This window comes from Cibotium barometz, chromosome 8 (genome assembly GCF_041138505.1).
Source record: "Cibotium barometz isolate CiBa-2024 chromosome 8, ASM4113850v1, whole genome shotgun sequence".
Taxonomy (NCBI): domain Eukaryota; kingdom Viridiplantae; phylum Streptophyta; class Polypodiopsida; order Cyatheales; family Cibotiaceae; genus Cibotium; species Cibotium barometz.
This window is the reverse complement of record NC_141053.1, coordinates 1135857-1153971: the sequence shown is the minus strand read 5'-3', so window position 1 is coordinate 1153971 and position 18115 is coordinate 1135857. Positions and strand designations below refer to the sequence as shown.

At 45.6% G+C, this 18115-nt stretch overlaps 1 protein-coding gene across 13 annotated transcripts in view; it reads right to left on the bottom strand.

The window, feature by feature from the left end:
* The window catches only part of LOC147635820 (Ribosomal protein L7Ae/L30e/S12e/Gadd45 family protein), a 78091-nt gene that overhangs the window by 35439 nt on the left and 24537 nt on the right, over positions 1-18115 (bottom strand). For 11 of the 13 annotated variants that reach the window (XR_015266421.1, XR_015266422.1, XR_015266420.1 and 8 more), the window contains one exon: positions 10262-10331. Coding sequence is in view for 10 of the 13 variants with exons in the window: in XM_086801174.1 (XP_086657300.1) it covers positions 10262-10331 (70 nt within the window). In the remaining 3 variants the exon portion in view is untranslated. Of the gene's footprint in view, positions 1-10261; positions 10336-10390; positions 11572-18115 lie in introns of those variants that run through there. The other 2 variants (XM_086801177.1, XM_086801173.1) reach the window with 2 other exon arrangements.

The window sequence follows — 18115 nt, the reverse complement described above, 5'->3', positions numbered from 1 at the left end:
ATATTGTGCTCATTGCAGATTCTAAGGAGTGGCTACAGAAGCACGTGGATACTTTACAAGACTTTTGCACACAGAGGGGGCTCTCAATCAACCCTGGGAAAACCAAGGTTAAGTTGTAGGTCATACAGAGATCACTTACATGGGTAGCAAGGTTGAGGTGGTGCACTCATATGTCTATCTCAGAGCTACCTTTACTACTCCATGCTTCTCTATGAGACACCCAGTAGAGGATAGACTCACTAGAGAATGTGTAGCTCTAGCCTTATTGGAGAGGCACGGTTTCCAAGTGTAAACCGGCCTCGGTCTTCAGACGAAACCAAAGGACAGTGCAAAAACAAACTTGCACGCAAAACACTTCAACACCTTTGAGGACCAAGAAAAGGAAAACATACAAGGGGAGCTGGAGTGCTCCTACAAACAGTACACAGATACCGATTGGCCCCAAAACGTAGTGGCTCCCCTTGCGGTATTTCTTTAATTGATTATAAGAGAGCTCTGATTACAATAAGGCTGGAAACTCAGCCGTCACAGTAGAACTCCTGAAGCTTGCAAAGACCCTGCATCATGGCTTCATATCCACTCGGCATCCACAAACAAGTCCAGCCATTGTTCACATCAAAAGACTCACACATTGAGTCTGCATACAGAAGCTTTCTCCCATGATCAGGGTTGCCACAACCACCCATAGCCTCTCACCCTATGAACAGCATCACACCTTGACACATCCAGTGCTTCTGCATCACAACACAGACTCCCAAACTGTCTCCCAAAAGAGAACTCGAATCACAGCACAGCATACCATACAGTCGACACACCTGTACCAACCCTCTCTACCTTCCAAGGATACTATCCATCTCTGTCATGGATTCCTTGTCCCCTATCCAATCAGTAGCAAGGCTGTACCAAACATGTGTCCTGTACCTTTTGCCTGCATGTGACCTATCTCCTAGAGAACCATAAACATGTTTCCTCGAGAAACCTACGACCTGTTTCCCGTGAAACCCTTAGGCATGCTTCCCTTTGAAACCTTTGTCCTGTTTCCATATAGAACCATTCACAACACCATTCAACAACAGTGCCAACAACGGCATACATCTAGTTACATGTTCCCTCATGAAACATCTGGAAACTTAGAGATGCCCATAATTGTAGGTCCCTCTGTTCATTTCCAGCAAGAAGAAAACAATCTGCTCCATGAGCATGCAGCCATGCGAGCTTGCATCACTCCCATGCCAAGGAACACATTCAGTTGACCTATACTTGCAGCCGGAAACCCAAGCACATAGCTAAATTTGCTGCCAAACAAAAACAGCCCATAAAAAATCCCTGGAATCCACTCTCCAAGCTGCCAAACCCCTCCTCCCAAAAGAGAGAGAGAGAGAGAGAGAGAAAGAAAAACGCATGGGCAAGGCTGCTGTCCAACCCGACGCTCCCTGCTGTCCAGCCCTGCCAGTCCTCAAAGAGAGAGAAAACATGCTCAATCCAGCCCCGCCTCCTAGCAAGAGAGAGAGAGAGAGAGAGAGAGAGAGATGGCAGTTCAGCCCGCCGGTCTGTTGCGCAAAAGAAAGGGGCCTGTGTGTGCTGCTACCCGACTTGTAGCAAGAGAGGGGAAGAGAAGCCCGTGGGTGAGCCTGCTGGGTGAGCCTGCTGAACAGTACGCTGCCTGCAGTCTACCCGCCTGTGCTCCCTGCTGAACTATGCGCTGCCTGCAGTCTGCCTACCACCCTCCAAGGGAGAGAGAGAGAGAGAGAGAAAGAGAGCACGCTTCAGTCCTGTGCGCCCTGCTGACCAACCGTCCAAGAGAAAAGCACACCTCCCTATGCTGCAGCCCAACCAGCCCGTCAGTCTCCCATAGAAAAAGCATACCCCTAAACATGCAGCTGGCGCCTCCCAAAAAACATGAGAGAGAAAAGCGCGTCTCCCAGAAGTGGAGTAGCCTCCCAAAATTAGCTTTTGGGCCACCAAAGGTTATAAAACCTTTTAAATTAAATTCTCTTTGTCCCCTTCACACTTGGGGTTGTCCACACATGGGTTTCCTTTTTAACTCCAAACTGATGCCATTCACACTCTCCACTATGTCCCCGTGCACACCTGCATACTGTCCAGAGAAAAACACAGGGTCATGACACCAGGTGCATTTTCAAGAGCCCACGACGAAGGGTTGGCTTTTCAACACCCTAGTCACCCTGGCACTATATATGCAGCTCCCTTCTGGGCACTAGAAGGGAGATTGGCAGCGCATAGAGCGTCCTCAAATTCATGATGCTATCACGGATGATACACAACAAGCTATCTATTCCCCACCACATCTACGGCTACTATGTTGATGGAGGCCCTATTCCAGACGGTCAATTATATACAGAGGGTGAGGGAGAAGGATCCACTTCGACTCCCCTGACTTGCACTACAATCATAAAAACGGATAGCGGGAGGAGAGCATTCATCTTGGTATGGCACAATACTCACCTGGTTTCAGGTACATGGATTACACATGGACCAGCTCCCTCCATTTCAGTATGACTTAGATTCCCCATACATTAGGCTTACACGAGAACAGGAACCGCGTGATCCGAGACGATCTACTAGGGCTATACACACGTAACAAATGGATCACACCGGTAGGTCCATTGCCTACCAAGATGCAATACTACAAAGATCATTTCTTGAGACTCACAACAGATGGTTCGATATACAGACCAAGTTATCTCGATGCGTTCATGTCCCATGCTATGAGAATAGCCACTGGCCAGCTTAGGATATCATCCCATAGACTGAGGATAGAGACTCGCAAAGTTGAGCGGATACCTAGAGAGGACAGGACATGTAGACTCTAACAGACGAGGATTGAGTTGGAGCACAATGTTTGCCAGTGCCCAGTCTATTGTGAGATTAGAGAGAGATTTCAATGTCTATTCACAGAGAGCTTTGGACCCTTATCCCAGATCATGGAGTACCCAAATCAATAGAGGTGCCTTGGACTCTTCCTATTGGAGCTCAGCAGACACATAGAGAGTCACTACTCAAAGATCCTTGCGTCCAACAGCCCTAGTCTCAGGTTACCATCACCATTTTTTTCCACCCTAGAGGGATGGGTAGGAAGGCACCATATACCACCACAATGGATACGGGAGCCTATACCACAGTGCCCCCTCACAACAACGGGCCCAAGGGAGTCCCTTCAAATCGAGCACGCACACTCCAAAGAACTAGACGCCCTTGCCCCATCGAACCACGACCACCCCTAGTTCATCATCGGCCCCGGATTCAAGAGATCCTCGTCCGCCATCAAGCAACCTCATCGTCACAGCATACTATCAACATCTCTAGTCCTCTCATATCACCCATGATCGGCATCCTCATATAAAAGCCAAATTATACTCTCCTCATATAAAAAGGAGACATTTCAAGCAATGGAATACAAGCACAACATCTCAAGTCTTTTTATGAGTACAAGTTTCCATCTTGTAACCTAACTGAACTTGAGTCTAACCTTAATTAGCACACACTCACAATGAATGTCCTTCATGTCCATCCACCTTAGATTAGCAATGTCATTAGAGTAGATAAGTGTGTGATTAGGATGTGTAGTTAGGAGAGCTCGATCCATGCTTTTAACATGGTATCATTCCAAGCAATGGAATACAAGCAGCACATCTCAAGTCTTTTTATGAATACAAGTTTCCATCTTGTAACCTAACTGAACTTGAGTCTAATCTTAATCAGCACACACTCACAATGAGTGTTCTTTATTTCTATCCACCTTAGATTAACAATGTCATTAGAGTAGATTAGTGTGTGATTAGAACGTGTAGTTAAGAGAGCTCGATCCATGTTTTTAACATGATATCAGAGCTTAGGTCTAGCTCTCCTACCTTAGGTTCAGATCATTAGCATTTGATTAGGGCTTAGAAGGTGATTAGCAATCATTTAGAATTTCTTTGGGGTTCCATTTCTCTTCTCTTTCCATGCTCCATTAGGGCTTCATTAGGATTGTAGTGCATTCCCAACAAAGCAAGAGCTTGCAATAACAATGGCATGAACAAGGAGGAGGTGACTCTAGCTTTGTGTGCAACAACAAAGCAGCAATAGCATGAAGCACATTGGGTAGGAGCGCAACACCACCAAGGGCGAGCATCGAGCTGGACAGAGGTCGAGAACCTGCAAAATCAATGCACCAGCATAGCAATAGTCTCTAGCATGCCTCCACACAACTGCAAGAGGTCGTGCAGCGCACATCCAAGAAACAATTCATCACCACCCTTCAAAATAGAGACAAAGCAATGTAGGCCACCGAGTGCAGCAGCGACCGAAAAAAGGACAAGAAATCAGCCGAGTCCAGCAACAAATGAAGACATGCAACCGCAGTGAGCAGAGAGACGAGCAAGAAATCAGCAAACGGTTGTCGCTTCAAGATAAGGTTGTAATTTTTCTTATTAAAAAAAAGCTAAGGTCTAAAAAGACTTCTATAAGGATGTGTCCACACACAATTGGTCTCACATATAGGGGGTGTTCACACCTGTTGGGCACACAAGCATTGTCATAAATAATCTCTCTCTTACATTGCATCATCGCATATTGTAAAAAGGGATAGACACTACCGATATTGTCGGTAAGACCCGCTTGTCATATATGATGGAGAGACTCACATTAGAATAAAATAGGTTTAATGGGGATGGTTTTTACACTTGCCAAATGAAAACCATGTACACATTGATGAGAAAAGGGCTATGGGATCTAATTGACCCTAGTGAAGATCGTGATAGCACATCACTTAACACATTCAACAATCACAAAGCGCTTGGCATAATAGCTCAGAGCTTGGGAGATGAAGTTATACATCAAATTGCAGGGATAAAAGATGCCAAGAAGGCGTGGAGTAACTCAACAAGGTCTTTGGAAGTGAAACCAAGAGCTCCAAGATTAACCTTTGGATGCAGTTTTACAGATTGAACCCCAAAAAAAAAAAAAAAAAAAAATCTGACACAATGGTGACTCACATCAAGTAGTTCAAGGCACTCAAGCAACAACTAGCAAGAATTAAGAAGAAGATGAAGCAGTTGCAGTTCTCCTCTCAGTGTCGACAAAATCCTCTATGACGTTCTTGTGTCCACACTAAAAAATGTCGACAAAACTCTAACTGAAGTTGAATCTTCACTACTTGAGCACAAGTCTAAACTCAAAAGAACATCAAATGTCACTCAAGGATCAATCAAGATGCTTTGTATGTTGGAAGAGGAAAAACTGTCGGATGTAATCAAGCTTGGTCACATCTTTGCAAATTGTCATTTCAAAAACAAGCCAAAAAGAATTTGTAATGCTTGTGGAAGGATTGAGCACTTGGAAGAACATTGCTACTCCAAACAGAATCAAGAAAACAACTATATGGAAGAAGATCGCTTTGTGCCAGAAAATGCAATTCAAGATGCCTCTAGCTCCAAAACTGTCCTCTAAAAACATTGTATGTCTTATCCTCTGATATCAATGATCTAACCAAGGTAGAAGAAATAGCCAAAATTTGTAACCCTACTCTTAGAAGAGACCTCTAGAACTCAAAGATAGATCAAGTCTCTATCAAGGGGAGGATCTCACTCTTAGAGATAACCTCTAGGCCACAAAGATAGGTCAAGTCACCATCAAAAAAAGAGGGGTGTTGAGATTTGAGGTGACATGAGAGCTAGAGAGAATGTGATAAGAGTTGAGAATCATCCCACATGCAAGAGAAAAGCCAAATTGTACTCTTCTCATATAAAAGGGGAACATTTCAAGCAATGGAATACAAGCAAATCTCAAGTCTTTTTATGAGTACAAGTTTCCATCTTGTTACCTAATTGAACTTGAGTCTAATCTTAATTAGCACACACTCACAATGAGTGTCCTTTATTTCCATCCACCTTAGATTAGCAATGTCATTAGAGTAGATTAGTGTGTGATTAGGATGTGTAGCTAGGAGATTCAACTTTTTTTTATTCAGTGCTTTTTCATTTTGTTGGGATGACAGAGGATACCCCATACAGGTACTCCGATTTGTCTCATAGGCCGAGTTCGGTCTTTTGGAAGACGTTAATAAAATCTCTCTCTCTCTCTCTCTCTCTCTCTCTCTCTCTCTCTCTCTCGCTCATCTAAGTACTACAATGGAGATAAATCTCTTTCAACAAACTCAAAGCTACAAGGCAACACCTACACAAAGAATAAAAATGGGAGATAATTGTGGAAGGGAGTAGAGAGCTTCACACTACACAAATCCTAAAAGTACCAAGAAGAATCACTAATCTTACACTAATCATTGCTTAATCTTGAGTGAAGTTATTTTGACCTAGACCTAGGAGGCTTTGATACTATGACAAAATCATGGTGTCTAGGAAGGCTCAAAGCAAGAATTATGCTCCTTTGCTAATAATCAACCTACTTAAAAAGATAATTAAGCAAATGGGACAATCAAAGATTAAGAATAAAAGCTAATTGCATTAGAATCACTCTCATAATCTAGGCACCAAGATACTGTCAATATACGCAGTGGAGATGTTGACCAGATCTAGGAACACAAGAGCAAAACGCAGTGCAGAAAATCACAGCACAAGAGAGAGAGAGATAGAGGCGTGTACACAAGAAGATCCCGAGAATGATACAAAATGGAATGGGGGCCATGGGGCCATTTTATATGGCCCCAAATACCCAGTCGGCCTGTGCTAAAGGCAGCCGACTGGCCCTGAACCTCCACGACCAGCAAATACACTCAGTCGGCCAGCTGTCCTGAGTCAGCCTGAACAGATATGAGGTCGGGTTCTTGAAGGTATAGTCGGCCAGCACAAAGGCCCTTCTACCAACACAGGGAAGGCACCCAAGCCATAGAAAAAATAGGAAAAAATGGGGGGAAAATATGGAGAGTGGGGAAAAATGAGAAAACACCTCATAAGGGCGGGCACACTTTCAACAAAGGCCCTGGTGTATAAAAATAGACAGGAGATGACTTCTAACACCCCCTCTCAGCTCCTAGCTGTGTAACCAACCACAAGGAGCTGGGGTGCCGCCTAAGCAAATCCTGAGATAGCGACTTCGTCAAGAGGTCCATCGTACTGTCCTCCGTTGAACAAAACTCTAGCAAGATGTCAACGATCTGTTCACGAACAAAGTGCCTCTGGATGACCATGGGTTCCTCCAATGGAAGCCCAAACTTGCAATGCAACCTCTGCATCCCCACCACCTCACAAGCAGCATTACAAGCAGGCCAGTACTCTGCCTCTGTCCTCGACAAGGCAAAAGATGACTGCCTCTTACTGCTACGTAAAACTGCTCCTGGGCCTGAAGTAGATCTCCTCGTCTCCGGATCTCCTCCCCAAACTGAGTCACTCCAACCGTGGAGTCGGACTCCATCAATCAATCCCAATCCTGTGTACAAGAATCCATGATCCTTTGCATGCCGCAGAAACCACAGGAAACGCAATCCTGCCTCCCGAAGAGTCATCTGCAACCATGAGCTCAACTGCCTCATCACAAAGCTCCCATCCAAACTGGTGTCCATCAACTAGATCAATGAACCATTATGCTTCTGAGTCAAAAAGGCATCACACTGCTCACAAGGATCAACACCTGTTACGGTGCAAAACCAAGTCCCGGAAACCTGATGAAGACCACGCAAGGCCTTCTGAAACCTGTCAACCACCCCCTCTGAATCCGGAACCACAAAGCCTGGGGTATGCACCTCCTTCTGCAAGTAATCAACTGCCACCTGCCTGACTTTTCGAAAGGTCCCCGTGGAAAGAACATCCTCATCTACAGGAGGTTCTTTGTCCCGAATACTACGAGACATCAGAGCATAAGTGACGTGTTCAGTTTCTACTGACTGACAAACACAAGAACTACCAACATCAGTACTGGAGAGTTCCTGCCAACTGCTGCCATCCACTGGCAAGCTATCCACCATCTGGTCTCGGAAAGCCTGTATCTGCAGCGTATCCACACTTAAGCGGCCATTACCAGACTGCCACTCATCACAAACTTGAGGACCTGGGAGAGAGAGTGCTGAAAGCTTGTAAACTCCATTCTCCACTCCGCCTTCCCAAACTACCTGGCCTGTTGCTTCGTCCCGGAGAGCAACAAAGTGCTAATCAAACTCCACCCGTATGCGAGTCTTGCAAACCTAATGCACTGACAACAGATGAAAACCAAGTGACGGAACATACAACACTTGGGAGGAATGCTTCCCCCCTCTGCCATCGGAAACTATCTCCAACCTGCCCTCACTGTGAACTGGGATAGTGGATGTATCCCTAGTAAGAATGTGACCAGAAAACCTGCAAAGATCCTGTAAACCGAAACGAGAAGGAGTCATGTGCCTAGAAGCACCACTATCTAGAATCCACTCCCGAGTATCCGTTGCGGAGAGTCCTCCAATCTCCTCCCTGCCTGAAGAAAATGAAACATCCATGTCCACCACCTCCAGGTGCACAAAAGCCGAAGACTTCATGATTGCTGCTGAGGAATCTTCACCCTTCTCGGTCTTCCGCTTGGGACACTACCTCCAATAGTGGCCTTTCTCACCACAATCATTACAGGTCCTCTCTGCCTTCAGTTTTTCGCAATCAGTAACGGACTTCTTCTCAGAAGACTTCTCCGACGAAGCCTTCCCTTTGCCCGTGTTACGACCTTTCGACCGTTGGCCAGTTAAGGCCTCCGAACCTCCACCCTAAGGAGGGTTCGTGAATCGTTCCTCCTGGTCCAGGACCATGGGAACAGCTCCTCCCACGTGATGGTGCTGAGCCTGCCAACCACTGGTAATCAAAGACGAGTAGAATGCTGAGTACTGAGAGGGCAAGTGTGACAGCAACGTTATGGCCATGTCCTCTGACGATATCTCCTTCCCAGCCTGAAGAACTTCGTGATGAAGAGCCTGCAGCTTGTTAATGTGTTCCCGCATCGTCGAGGACTTTGCAGGGTTCATAACCCGCATCTGCACTTCCAAGGAGATTCTCTTCATGGGTGATATCCTGTTGTAAAGAGAGGCCAAATGCTGCCATATACCTCTGGCCAACGTCATATGCTTTACATGATTGATTACCTGCGGTGTGCAGTTGAGAAAGATAAACGAACGGACCCTGGCGTTGACACGATCCCACATCTGTGCCTCCCGGTCCTTTCGGATCGACGGTAACTCCCCTTCCTCTACTTCCGGCCGTGGAACCCAACAACGACGAAATCAGCGAGGTCGTAAGACTCCAGAACAGATTCCATCATAACCTTCCATATGCCGTAGTTGTTCCCGTCCAACTGACGGTCCACCGGGAACGTGGGGAGTGTCGGGATCTTCACATGCCTCTCGGCCATCCCAAACAAATCTTCCATTGCAGGGATGTACACTGAAAAGGGTGGGTGGGTGGGAACAAAGAAGAACTAACACCTGCAAGTGGCTGTCCAGCAAATCAGCCCGCCATCCTCTTGCTTCTCCTCTTCCCGAACAGTCCCATATGGTCCACCAATCAGCAACACAACAGTCCCCCTCTTGCTCACACAAATCCCAAGAACTATCTAGAGCCTAGGCTCTGATACCATGTCAAAATACGCAGCGGAGATGTTGACCAGATCTGGAACACGAGCAAAACGCAGTGCAAAAAATCACAGCACAAGAGAGAGAGAGAGATAGAGGCGTGTACACAAGAAGATCCCGAGAATGATACAAAATGGAATGGGGCCCATGGGGCCATTTTATATGGCCCCAAATACCCAGTCGGCCTGTGCTAAAGGCAGGCGACTGGCCCTGAACCTCCACGACCAGCAAATACACTCATTCGGCCAGCTGTCCTGAGTCGGCCTGAACAGATATGAGGTTAGGTTCTTGAAGGTACAGTCGGCCAGCACAAAGGCCCTCCTGCCAACACAGGGAAGCCACCCAAGCCATAGAAAAAATAGGGAAAAATGGGGGAAAAATACGGAGAGTGGGGAAAAATGAGAAAACACCTCATAAGGGCGGGCACACCCACAACAAAGGCCTTGGTGTATAAAAATAGACAGAAGATGACTTCTAACAGATACATCCCAATATATAGTTGCAATAAGCAAACAACCAACCACCACATGATGTGTGTGGTCCAAAATCGTGCCAAACATGTGGCCCCAAGAGTGCCAATAATAACCACACACTATTTTGACATATTCTAAAAAGTTATTGACCCTTTTACAAATCAACCTCAGAACATACAACCATTCAATGAACCATCACAATTCGACATTGAAAATTTAACACCATATGTTGGTTGAATGATCTCACCTTGCATTTCCTCATGAAAACTTTGCTCGAAGTCAATTCTGTGGCTTGTCCAATCTCTTTCATCAAGGCACTACCTTGCACACCATGCATATACAAAGTGTTTAAACTGAAATCAGATACTTGTACTACCTTGCACACCATGCATATACAAAGTGTTTAAACTGAAATCAGATACTTGTATTAACCACACTAAAGACATGAAAGATTCATAACTCTAATCATAAAGAAAATTATAGATCATGCAACTGGTCACTCTAATGTTGCCTTAAGCTCTCATCATAATCCATGCTTTTTCTGTGTCTTTAAACACTGGGCTTTAAAAGACAAAAAAATTATTTTATTGTTTGTGTTCTCCTACATGTTCAAAAGGTCTATTAAAAAAATTACAATAATGTCAAGTATCTGCATTGTCCCGCACGCAGTTAAAACCCACTTTGTACAAAGGTGCAAACAGCTTATTAGGCAAAGGGCCAGGCAGCACCGGACAGAGTTGACTGGTGTCCAGAACTATTAGGTCAAGTGCAAAGCTGAATACCCAAGTTTTGGGCAGCAAAGGAGGACACAAAGGCCTGTGCATTTGGGCTTCAGGCCAGGCTGGACACCAAGTGGGCAGACTGGATATGTTATGGGTAGCTAATTTTCACACAAAGAGGGTGCCCAAAAGACTCATAAGAAGGATCCAGAGTCAGCCACCAAAGAGCAGATTTTCCATTTCCAAAGTGTAGGGCTCGCTGACTGCATCAACGAATTCTTCAAACTCGGGTTCCCTCATTATTCATCTCTCCAGTATTGAAGACCAAGCCTTCAAGCACTCGAGCAAAGAAGATCACCGAGCATCAGCAGCTGTCCAAGAGCAGCACAAAGCTGGCGTCAACTTCTCCACCACTTGCAACAGGCCCTGCAAGTCCAGCAGCCCAATGTGCATAGTTGTTGACATTCAGCCAAACACATTTTCATAGCGATCAAGGCACTCCAGCAAGTCTACATTTTTACAGCATCTCGTTGTACTCTATATACTCGTAATACAAGCAAATACACCGCTTACAGTGGGGGCCCTTAAGTGGGTTGGATTGGGACACAATCTGGTGTATCATCTCTCTCTCTCCTCTTTAGTCTCTTCATTACGTGTGTGAAAACCTCAATCTCTCCTTCATCCTCAGTACTTCTGCAGTGCATGTAGCATTGGTATCAAAGCTTTACATATAACGAGCGTAACCAGTAAAAAAATTTCTTGTGAATGGTTTATTCAGCTACACATAAGATACCCCCACACCACTCTAGTGGATGGTTAATATACACTCCGAAAAACTTGTTAAACCATCCACTAAGAGTACTCCAGAAAACTTGTTAAACCATCCACTAAGAGGACTCCAGAAAACTTGTTAAACCATCCACTAAGAGAACTCGGGAAGAGAGCAATATAGGAAGCTTCACAAGACTCACCTCGTCACAACCACAGTGGGCTCACCCGGAGCCCATGATGCAGCATATGTTGAAGATGTGGGATATGTTCATGCACATGAGCAAATCCCAAGACCCCACAGAAGAACAGTGGGAATGGAGAGAACTCTAGTACTCAATTATCAAGCTCCAACTGTGTGCCTGCAGAGAGGACCGCCTAGCTCCCCGAACCCTGACCTGCGCCCCTCCGCCTTTGTGGCTGCTTCGCCCCCTCCTTCCTCCGCCTCCCTCCCTTCCTCCATCGCTGCGCCCCTCCGCCTCTGTGCCTGCTTCGCCCCCATCCACACTCAGCCTCCCATCCTTCCTCCATCGCCATTCTCCCCTGCCTCTGCCCGCCCTTCTTCGCCTCATCCTTCCCCACTGTTCGCCCCTGCCTCTGCCCGCCCTTCTTCGCCCTCTAGTTTGCGCTGTTTCGCCTCCGCTCCTCTCCCTGCCTCCCCTCCTTCCTCCGCCTCTTCCCTCTGCGCAGCCCTGTTGTGCTGCCCTTCCCCCGCCCGTCTTCGCCTTTGCGTCCAGCCATCTCCCCCTTGCCTCCCTTTCCCTTTTGCTTTTCCCTTTTCCACCCTCCCTTCCTTTCCTCCGCCTCCTTGCCTACCTCTTCCCCTTGGTTCGGATTGCTCCTCATCCGGGTTCAAGTCGGCCTTTTTCTTCGATTAGCATCATGGCTAATCATTCTCCCTCGGCTGGGCGAACCATTGTTTTTTCCGAAGCCGAGCTTGCGGTCCTCTACACCGAAATAGAGAAAGACTCCAAAACGACCCTCATTGCCAGAATCTTTGGATCTCACCCGTCCTGTCTCTAGCCTCGGGATTGGGTCCTAGCGGCTCTGCCCTCCGACCTCGCTCTACACTTTCGAGATGTCAGGTTGCTTGGAAGAGGTTTCTTCCAAGTGGATTTTGATTCTGAGGACGCAGCCTCAGAGGTTTTGAAGGGCAGCCCTTTGCCATTGGGCTCGAGGAAGATATTCTTTCTTCCCTACTCTAGCTACAGAGCTACAGTTAGCCATGGACAGGAGGGCTGAGTTCGCCTTTCATGCGAACGAGGCCTTTTGGACTCAGATGGGTGGCAGATGCAACAAAGAGTTTTTTTCAGCGCACAGGTTTTCCCATAGCAGGGATTCTGTGAGGTACTTGTTGCAGGACTCACAGGGTGAGGTTCAGATTGAGCCTGATAAGGTGAGGGGTATTGCTTCAGAATTTTATCGGTCTTTGTTGACTGGAGAGGTGCCCTCTCCTCAGAGAGCTGTGGCACGGCAGAAAGTTTGGGAGTGCATGCCCAGGCTCATTACAGATGCTATGTGTTCTTCCCTGGATGCCCCTTTCTCGAAGGATGAATTCCTTCACGCACTGCATGCTCTTTCCAGTGGTTCATGCCCAAGGGATGATGGTCTTTCTCCCGCCTTCTTTATTCTTTTTTGGGATCATATTGGAGATGCTATCACTGTTGCCCCCTTCAGGAAATGTGGTTGTCGGGTATGATCACAGTTGCATAGAAACGCGTTTCATACAAGTTCGAAACATACGAAACGTTTCAAAACGTTTCGTCCTGTATGAAACGCGTTTTTTTCATCATCCAATTTTTTTTTATTTTTTTTATTTTTTTTATTTTTTTATTTTTTTTTGTGTACAATGTAGAGACGGATTGCATTGAGAGTTCTCTCCCAGGATTGCAGTTCAAGGCCTTGTGAGAGAAACTGGAGTACATGGGCTCTTTTTCACACGAAAATGAGAAATAGACTCTCCTCAGCACAATTGGAGAGGCTTGTCTTTTGTCATTGCAATCTCTTATTGCTAGAACAAAAGGGTCATCCCATTGAGCCTCGCCAAGTGAATCCAGATAAGATTGATATCATGAAGTGCAAGGAGATTCCCGACATTCCTCAGGAGGAGAGAGACATCTATTCTATGCTCTATGAGGAGATCATGGCTCCGGCTCGCACTACACGATCTTCTCGAGAGGCTAGTACTAGTGGTGCACCTGCACCTCTAGAGGATGAGGCATTTGAGGACTCGGCTACCGGCAGTGACCTTGAGAGTGAGGCTGCAAAGGCAAAAGATGCAGATGAGGATGAGCATGAGGATGCAGATAGTAGCTAGCAGTTGCTGCCAGTATCATTTTATTTGGACATGTTATTTAGTTTGAGCTTTGGACATGCTATTTATTTTGATCTTGGATTTTGAGTCATGACTCATCACCCACGTGGTGATCCTTTTGATTTCTGCTTAGTTATCAGTGGTCACCCACGTGATTTGTGATATCATCATATCTTACATGTATTTTGTTTTTATTGAAATGAATTCAATGTGGTCTCTTATAAGTTATGTCAACAGTTTTTTCTTTTCTATATTTCAAGTTAAAAATATACATGTTTTTTCTATTTTGTATGAAACCTTTTTATACCCGTTTCTTACCTTTTATGAAACGTTTCAAAACGTATGAAACCCGTTTCATACCTGCCGTTTCTGAAACGCCTAGCAACTATGGGTATGATGCCTTCATACCTCACGGAGGGGCTGATTCACCTTATCCCCAAGAGTGGGGACAAGACTGACATCAAGCAATGAAGGCCCATCACCCTCCTTGGATCTGCATATAAAATCTTAGCTAAAGCCTTGAGTATAAGGTTGCAGCCGATTCTCCAAAGGACTATCCATGATACCCAGAATGGTTTCCTCCAAGGAAGGAGTATATTTGATAACATTTTTTATTTCTGGGAAGCTATCGAGTGGGCAAAGTCTAGTCAGTAGCCTCTTGCCATTCTTTTGCTTGATTTTGAAAAAGCTTATGACAGAGTGGATTGGGGTTTTTTGGAGGGCACTATGGCACACATGGGGTTTTCCCAAAACTGAATCAGAGGGGTGTCTTGCCTATACAAGGAGGCTGATAGCACTGTTTTAGCCTGTGGAGGGCGCGGTGAGCGTTTTCAGATTTTCCGTTCAGTGAGGCAAGGCTGTCCCCTAGCCCCTTTACTATACCTCATTGTAGCTGAGGCTATGAGCAGGTTTCTTCAGGCTGCCCCTCGTGTGGTGGGTCTCAAGCTGCCTTTATGCACAGAGGAAGAGTTTTTGGACTCTGAGTTAGCAGATGATATGGCGTTGTTCCTTGAGGCTTCACATGCTTGTTTATGTTCTTTTCGGACAGCCTTGGAGGCCTTTTGTTTGGCAGCAGGAGCTATAATCAATTGGCATAAGTCAGTCGGTTTTTCGATCAGTGATTCTCCTCTTTGCTGATTGGGGTACAGATGTTGGTTTTACTTGGATTGAGAGAGGATGCTCTGCCAGATACCTTGGTTGTCAGGTGGGCGCTGACATCTCCCCTGCACAACAATTTGCTCCAATCCTCTTAAGCATTTAAAGCAAACTTCATCACTGGAGTAGGAAGAAGCTCGACTTGGCCTCTAGAGCTTTGGTGGTTAACCAAGTTTTGCTAGCCACGACTTGGTTTTTCGCTTCATACTAGATTTTTCATAAGGGCTGCATTGGCCAGCTTTGTCGCCTTATTCGGAACTTTCTTTGGTGAGGGCTTGATGGAAATGCACACACCAGGGCTAGAGTTGCTTGGGAAACCATTATCAAGTCTAAGCAAGAAGGGGGATTGAATATCATTGACCCTGAGGTGCAATGTAAGGCTTTGCTTTGTAAGCTGGTTCTTAGGGGCTTTCTTCCACGCACTGAACCACCATGGAAGGACTTTCTCATGCAGCAGATCACGAAGTGTGTCCCTCTTCGCGGAGGTGACTGGACTCTTAGCTCACGCTTTATTTTTTTGGATGCAGTTCACCGCTCCCCTTCATCCCCCCTGGTTAGGTCCCTCCTACGGGCCTGGGACTGCCTGAGGAGTTTTTTGGTACACATCCCCCCGCATTCAACGGAGGAAGTTAACCGACAGCCCATTCTATGGAATGATTTGATCTTTGATGTGCATGGTAGGCCTCTTGGGGCAGCTATGCATATTCTTTGGGCTGGCTGGGAGACCCTATGCCCCACAATGCTGGCTTGGAAGAGGTTTCAGAGCCTCACCGAGGTACAGAGATTGGATTTCATGCAGCATTTGAGAGGCTCTAGCCGGAGGATTGCACAGATTGATGCAGCCATTCCCAACCACTGGATTACTGGATCTTTCTTGGAAGGCGGTCATCATTCTTGGTTTGGGGTTTTTTCTGGGACAGGTGTTCCTCTTCAAGTTATGGGTCTCCCCTTGCCTAGGGAGGATGATGTACTGGTCTTTTTTAATTTACAGGATGGATGGCAGCTGGAGAGATGTGACGTGCAGGACCTTATTGAGGGCCCCCAGATTCATCCAGTCAGAGTTGTTGGCAGGTTAGGGAAGCACGTCTTTGTTGACACCCCCCCCCCAAGGATGATTACAGAGAGTGTTAGCCTTTGGTTGTATGGTGGCTGCCCTATCAGACATTTGCATTGGGACCCCGGTGAGTGGGAGTGGAAGGATGCTTGTAACCCTTTGAAAAGCATGCTACACACATCCTCCAACTCCCATTCTTCTCGTGCTTCAAAAGCACGTGTACCCCCATGGAGATTTACAAATTTGACCAATCTTGAGATACTCCAACGACTATCAGGCGATCTCATAATCTTCCTACGGACTCATCCTATACCATGCTAAAATCACAAGTTGAGCGTCTGGAACTAGCTCAATCCTATAATCAACTGCCCTACTTGAGGTAGACCTAGTATATATATATATATATATATACCTAGATGAATCCAGGAACATGCCCAAATTCACCTTTTAGGAACGTGCATGTTATATACTCATGGTAGTCAACCCACAAGACTATACAACTATCAACTCCATTATGCATAGTATGGACTAGATACTACGACATCCCCACTAACGTCATCAGTGCCCAATAGTGGGTGTAGAACTCTGTATCAAGATATGCTCTCACACACGCACTCCACACACACACACACACATAAGAGCATATATTCACACAAAGTCCTTCGTACTGAGTTTCTGTCAAACCTCTGAAGATGCAGGGCAAACTCAGCCATAATGAAGCCTAGCACTAAGGGAAGTAGCAAATAGAAAGAATTAGTACAGCAAATAAATAGTTGATAGGGCATGCAAAAAAAGTTGAGTTGTCACCTTTGTGTTATCTAAAGCTTGTGTCTCCCATGGATTTAACACCTAAAATAAGATCTACCCTATCTAGATTCATAAGCAAAATATCTAGACACTTGATGTAATTTTGTATCGTAATAGGTAGTTGGGATGCTCATTGTGAGGGCTCTTTTGCTGGAGACAAAGCACCTCGACGTGTGCTTGAAAGCATGACTAATAATAAGAGATAGAGAGCACAATTGATAAAAAGCTAGAAACCCCAAGACTCCTCCTTGAACTATTATAGGGGGACAACCCTTATTTATACAAAGCCTTGGCTCTAAAAAAGCCAAAAAGCAAACTCTTAAAATATGACCCTATATTAATGTGCACACCTCTAAATATGCCATAATTTAAATTAATACTTATCCTTAGCCCATGACCTTATAGTAGATGATCCAACTATTTTATATGGCGAGGTTCAACCAATCCAAGCTCCCTAGCGACATGGATTTACAGTGTTCTCACGATCTTAACATCACTTTAATGCAAATTCACATGACAAAAATCCCGTTATCATCATCTAACCCACACTTTTCCATGGCCTGCTTCCAAATTCAGCCAATACACGTGATCACTTGGCTATGTTGGCACCCGTAACTTCTGCGGTGGTTTGGGCTCGTCTGGTCCACACTTTTCCATGACCCGCCTCCGAATTCACGCAATACACATGATCGCTTGGCTGCATTGGTACTCCCAACTTCTGCACCAATTTGGCATTCACAAAATTGTGGACACTTTCAGGGTCAAAAGCATGAGTATAGTGTTCCCCATGACTGACCTGTACATATGGATTAGATCATTGGGATCAAAGACTGCCAAACTAAAGTTACAATCAATGCAAGCACTGTACTCTAACAGGAAAGTACCAATAGAAGTAAACTTAAGATTACCTTTAACCATAAACACGTTTGCTGCTTTGCCACGAGTTTTTGCCTGAGGGAAAATTTTCTAAGTGCGGCCCTTCTCATTGCAACCAAACCATCGAGCCTCTCGAAGATTCCATATTCGCCAGAGGTTTCTGCAAAATGGTATCGTTTTGCTTTCCCAAGTTTAGACTTTCGTTTGCCGGGGTCCCGACTTAGTAGCTGTGATCGAAGAATTCTTGTATTGCCAATCATTGTCTCGTCGAAAATCTTAGCGAGTAGATAGCCTCCTCTATTCTGTTGTCCTGTTGTGGTTTTTTCAAACCTCGTATTGATAATCGCATGGCAATCCATGGATGAAAAATCCACGTAAAGTGTGTGAATCCATGTGTAGCACGCGCAA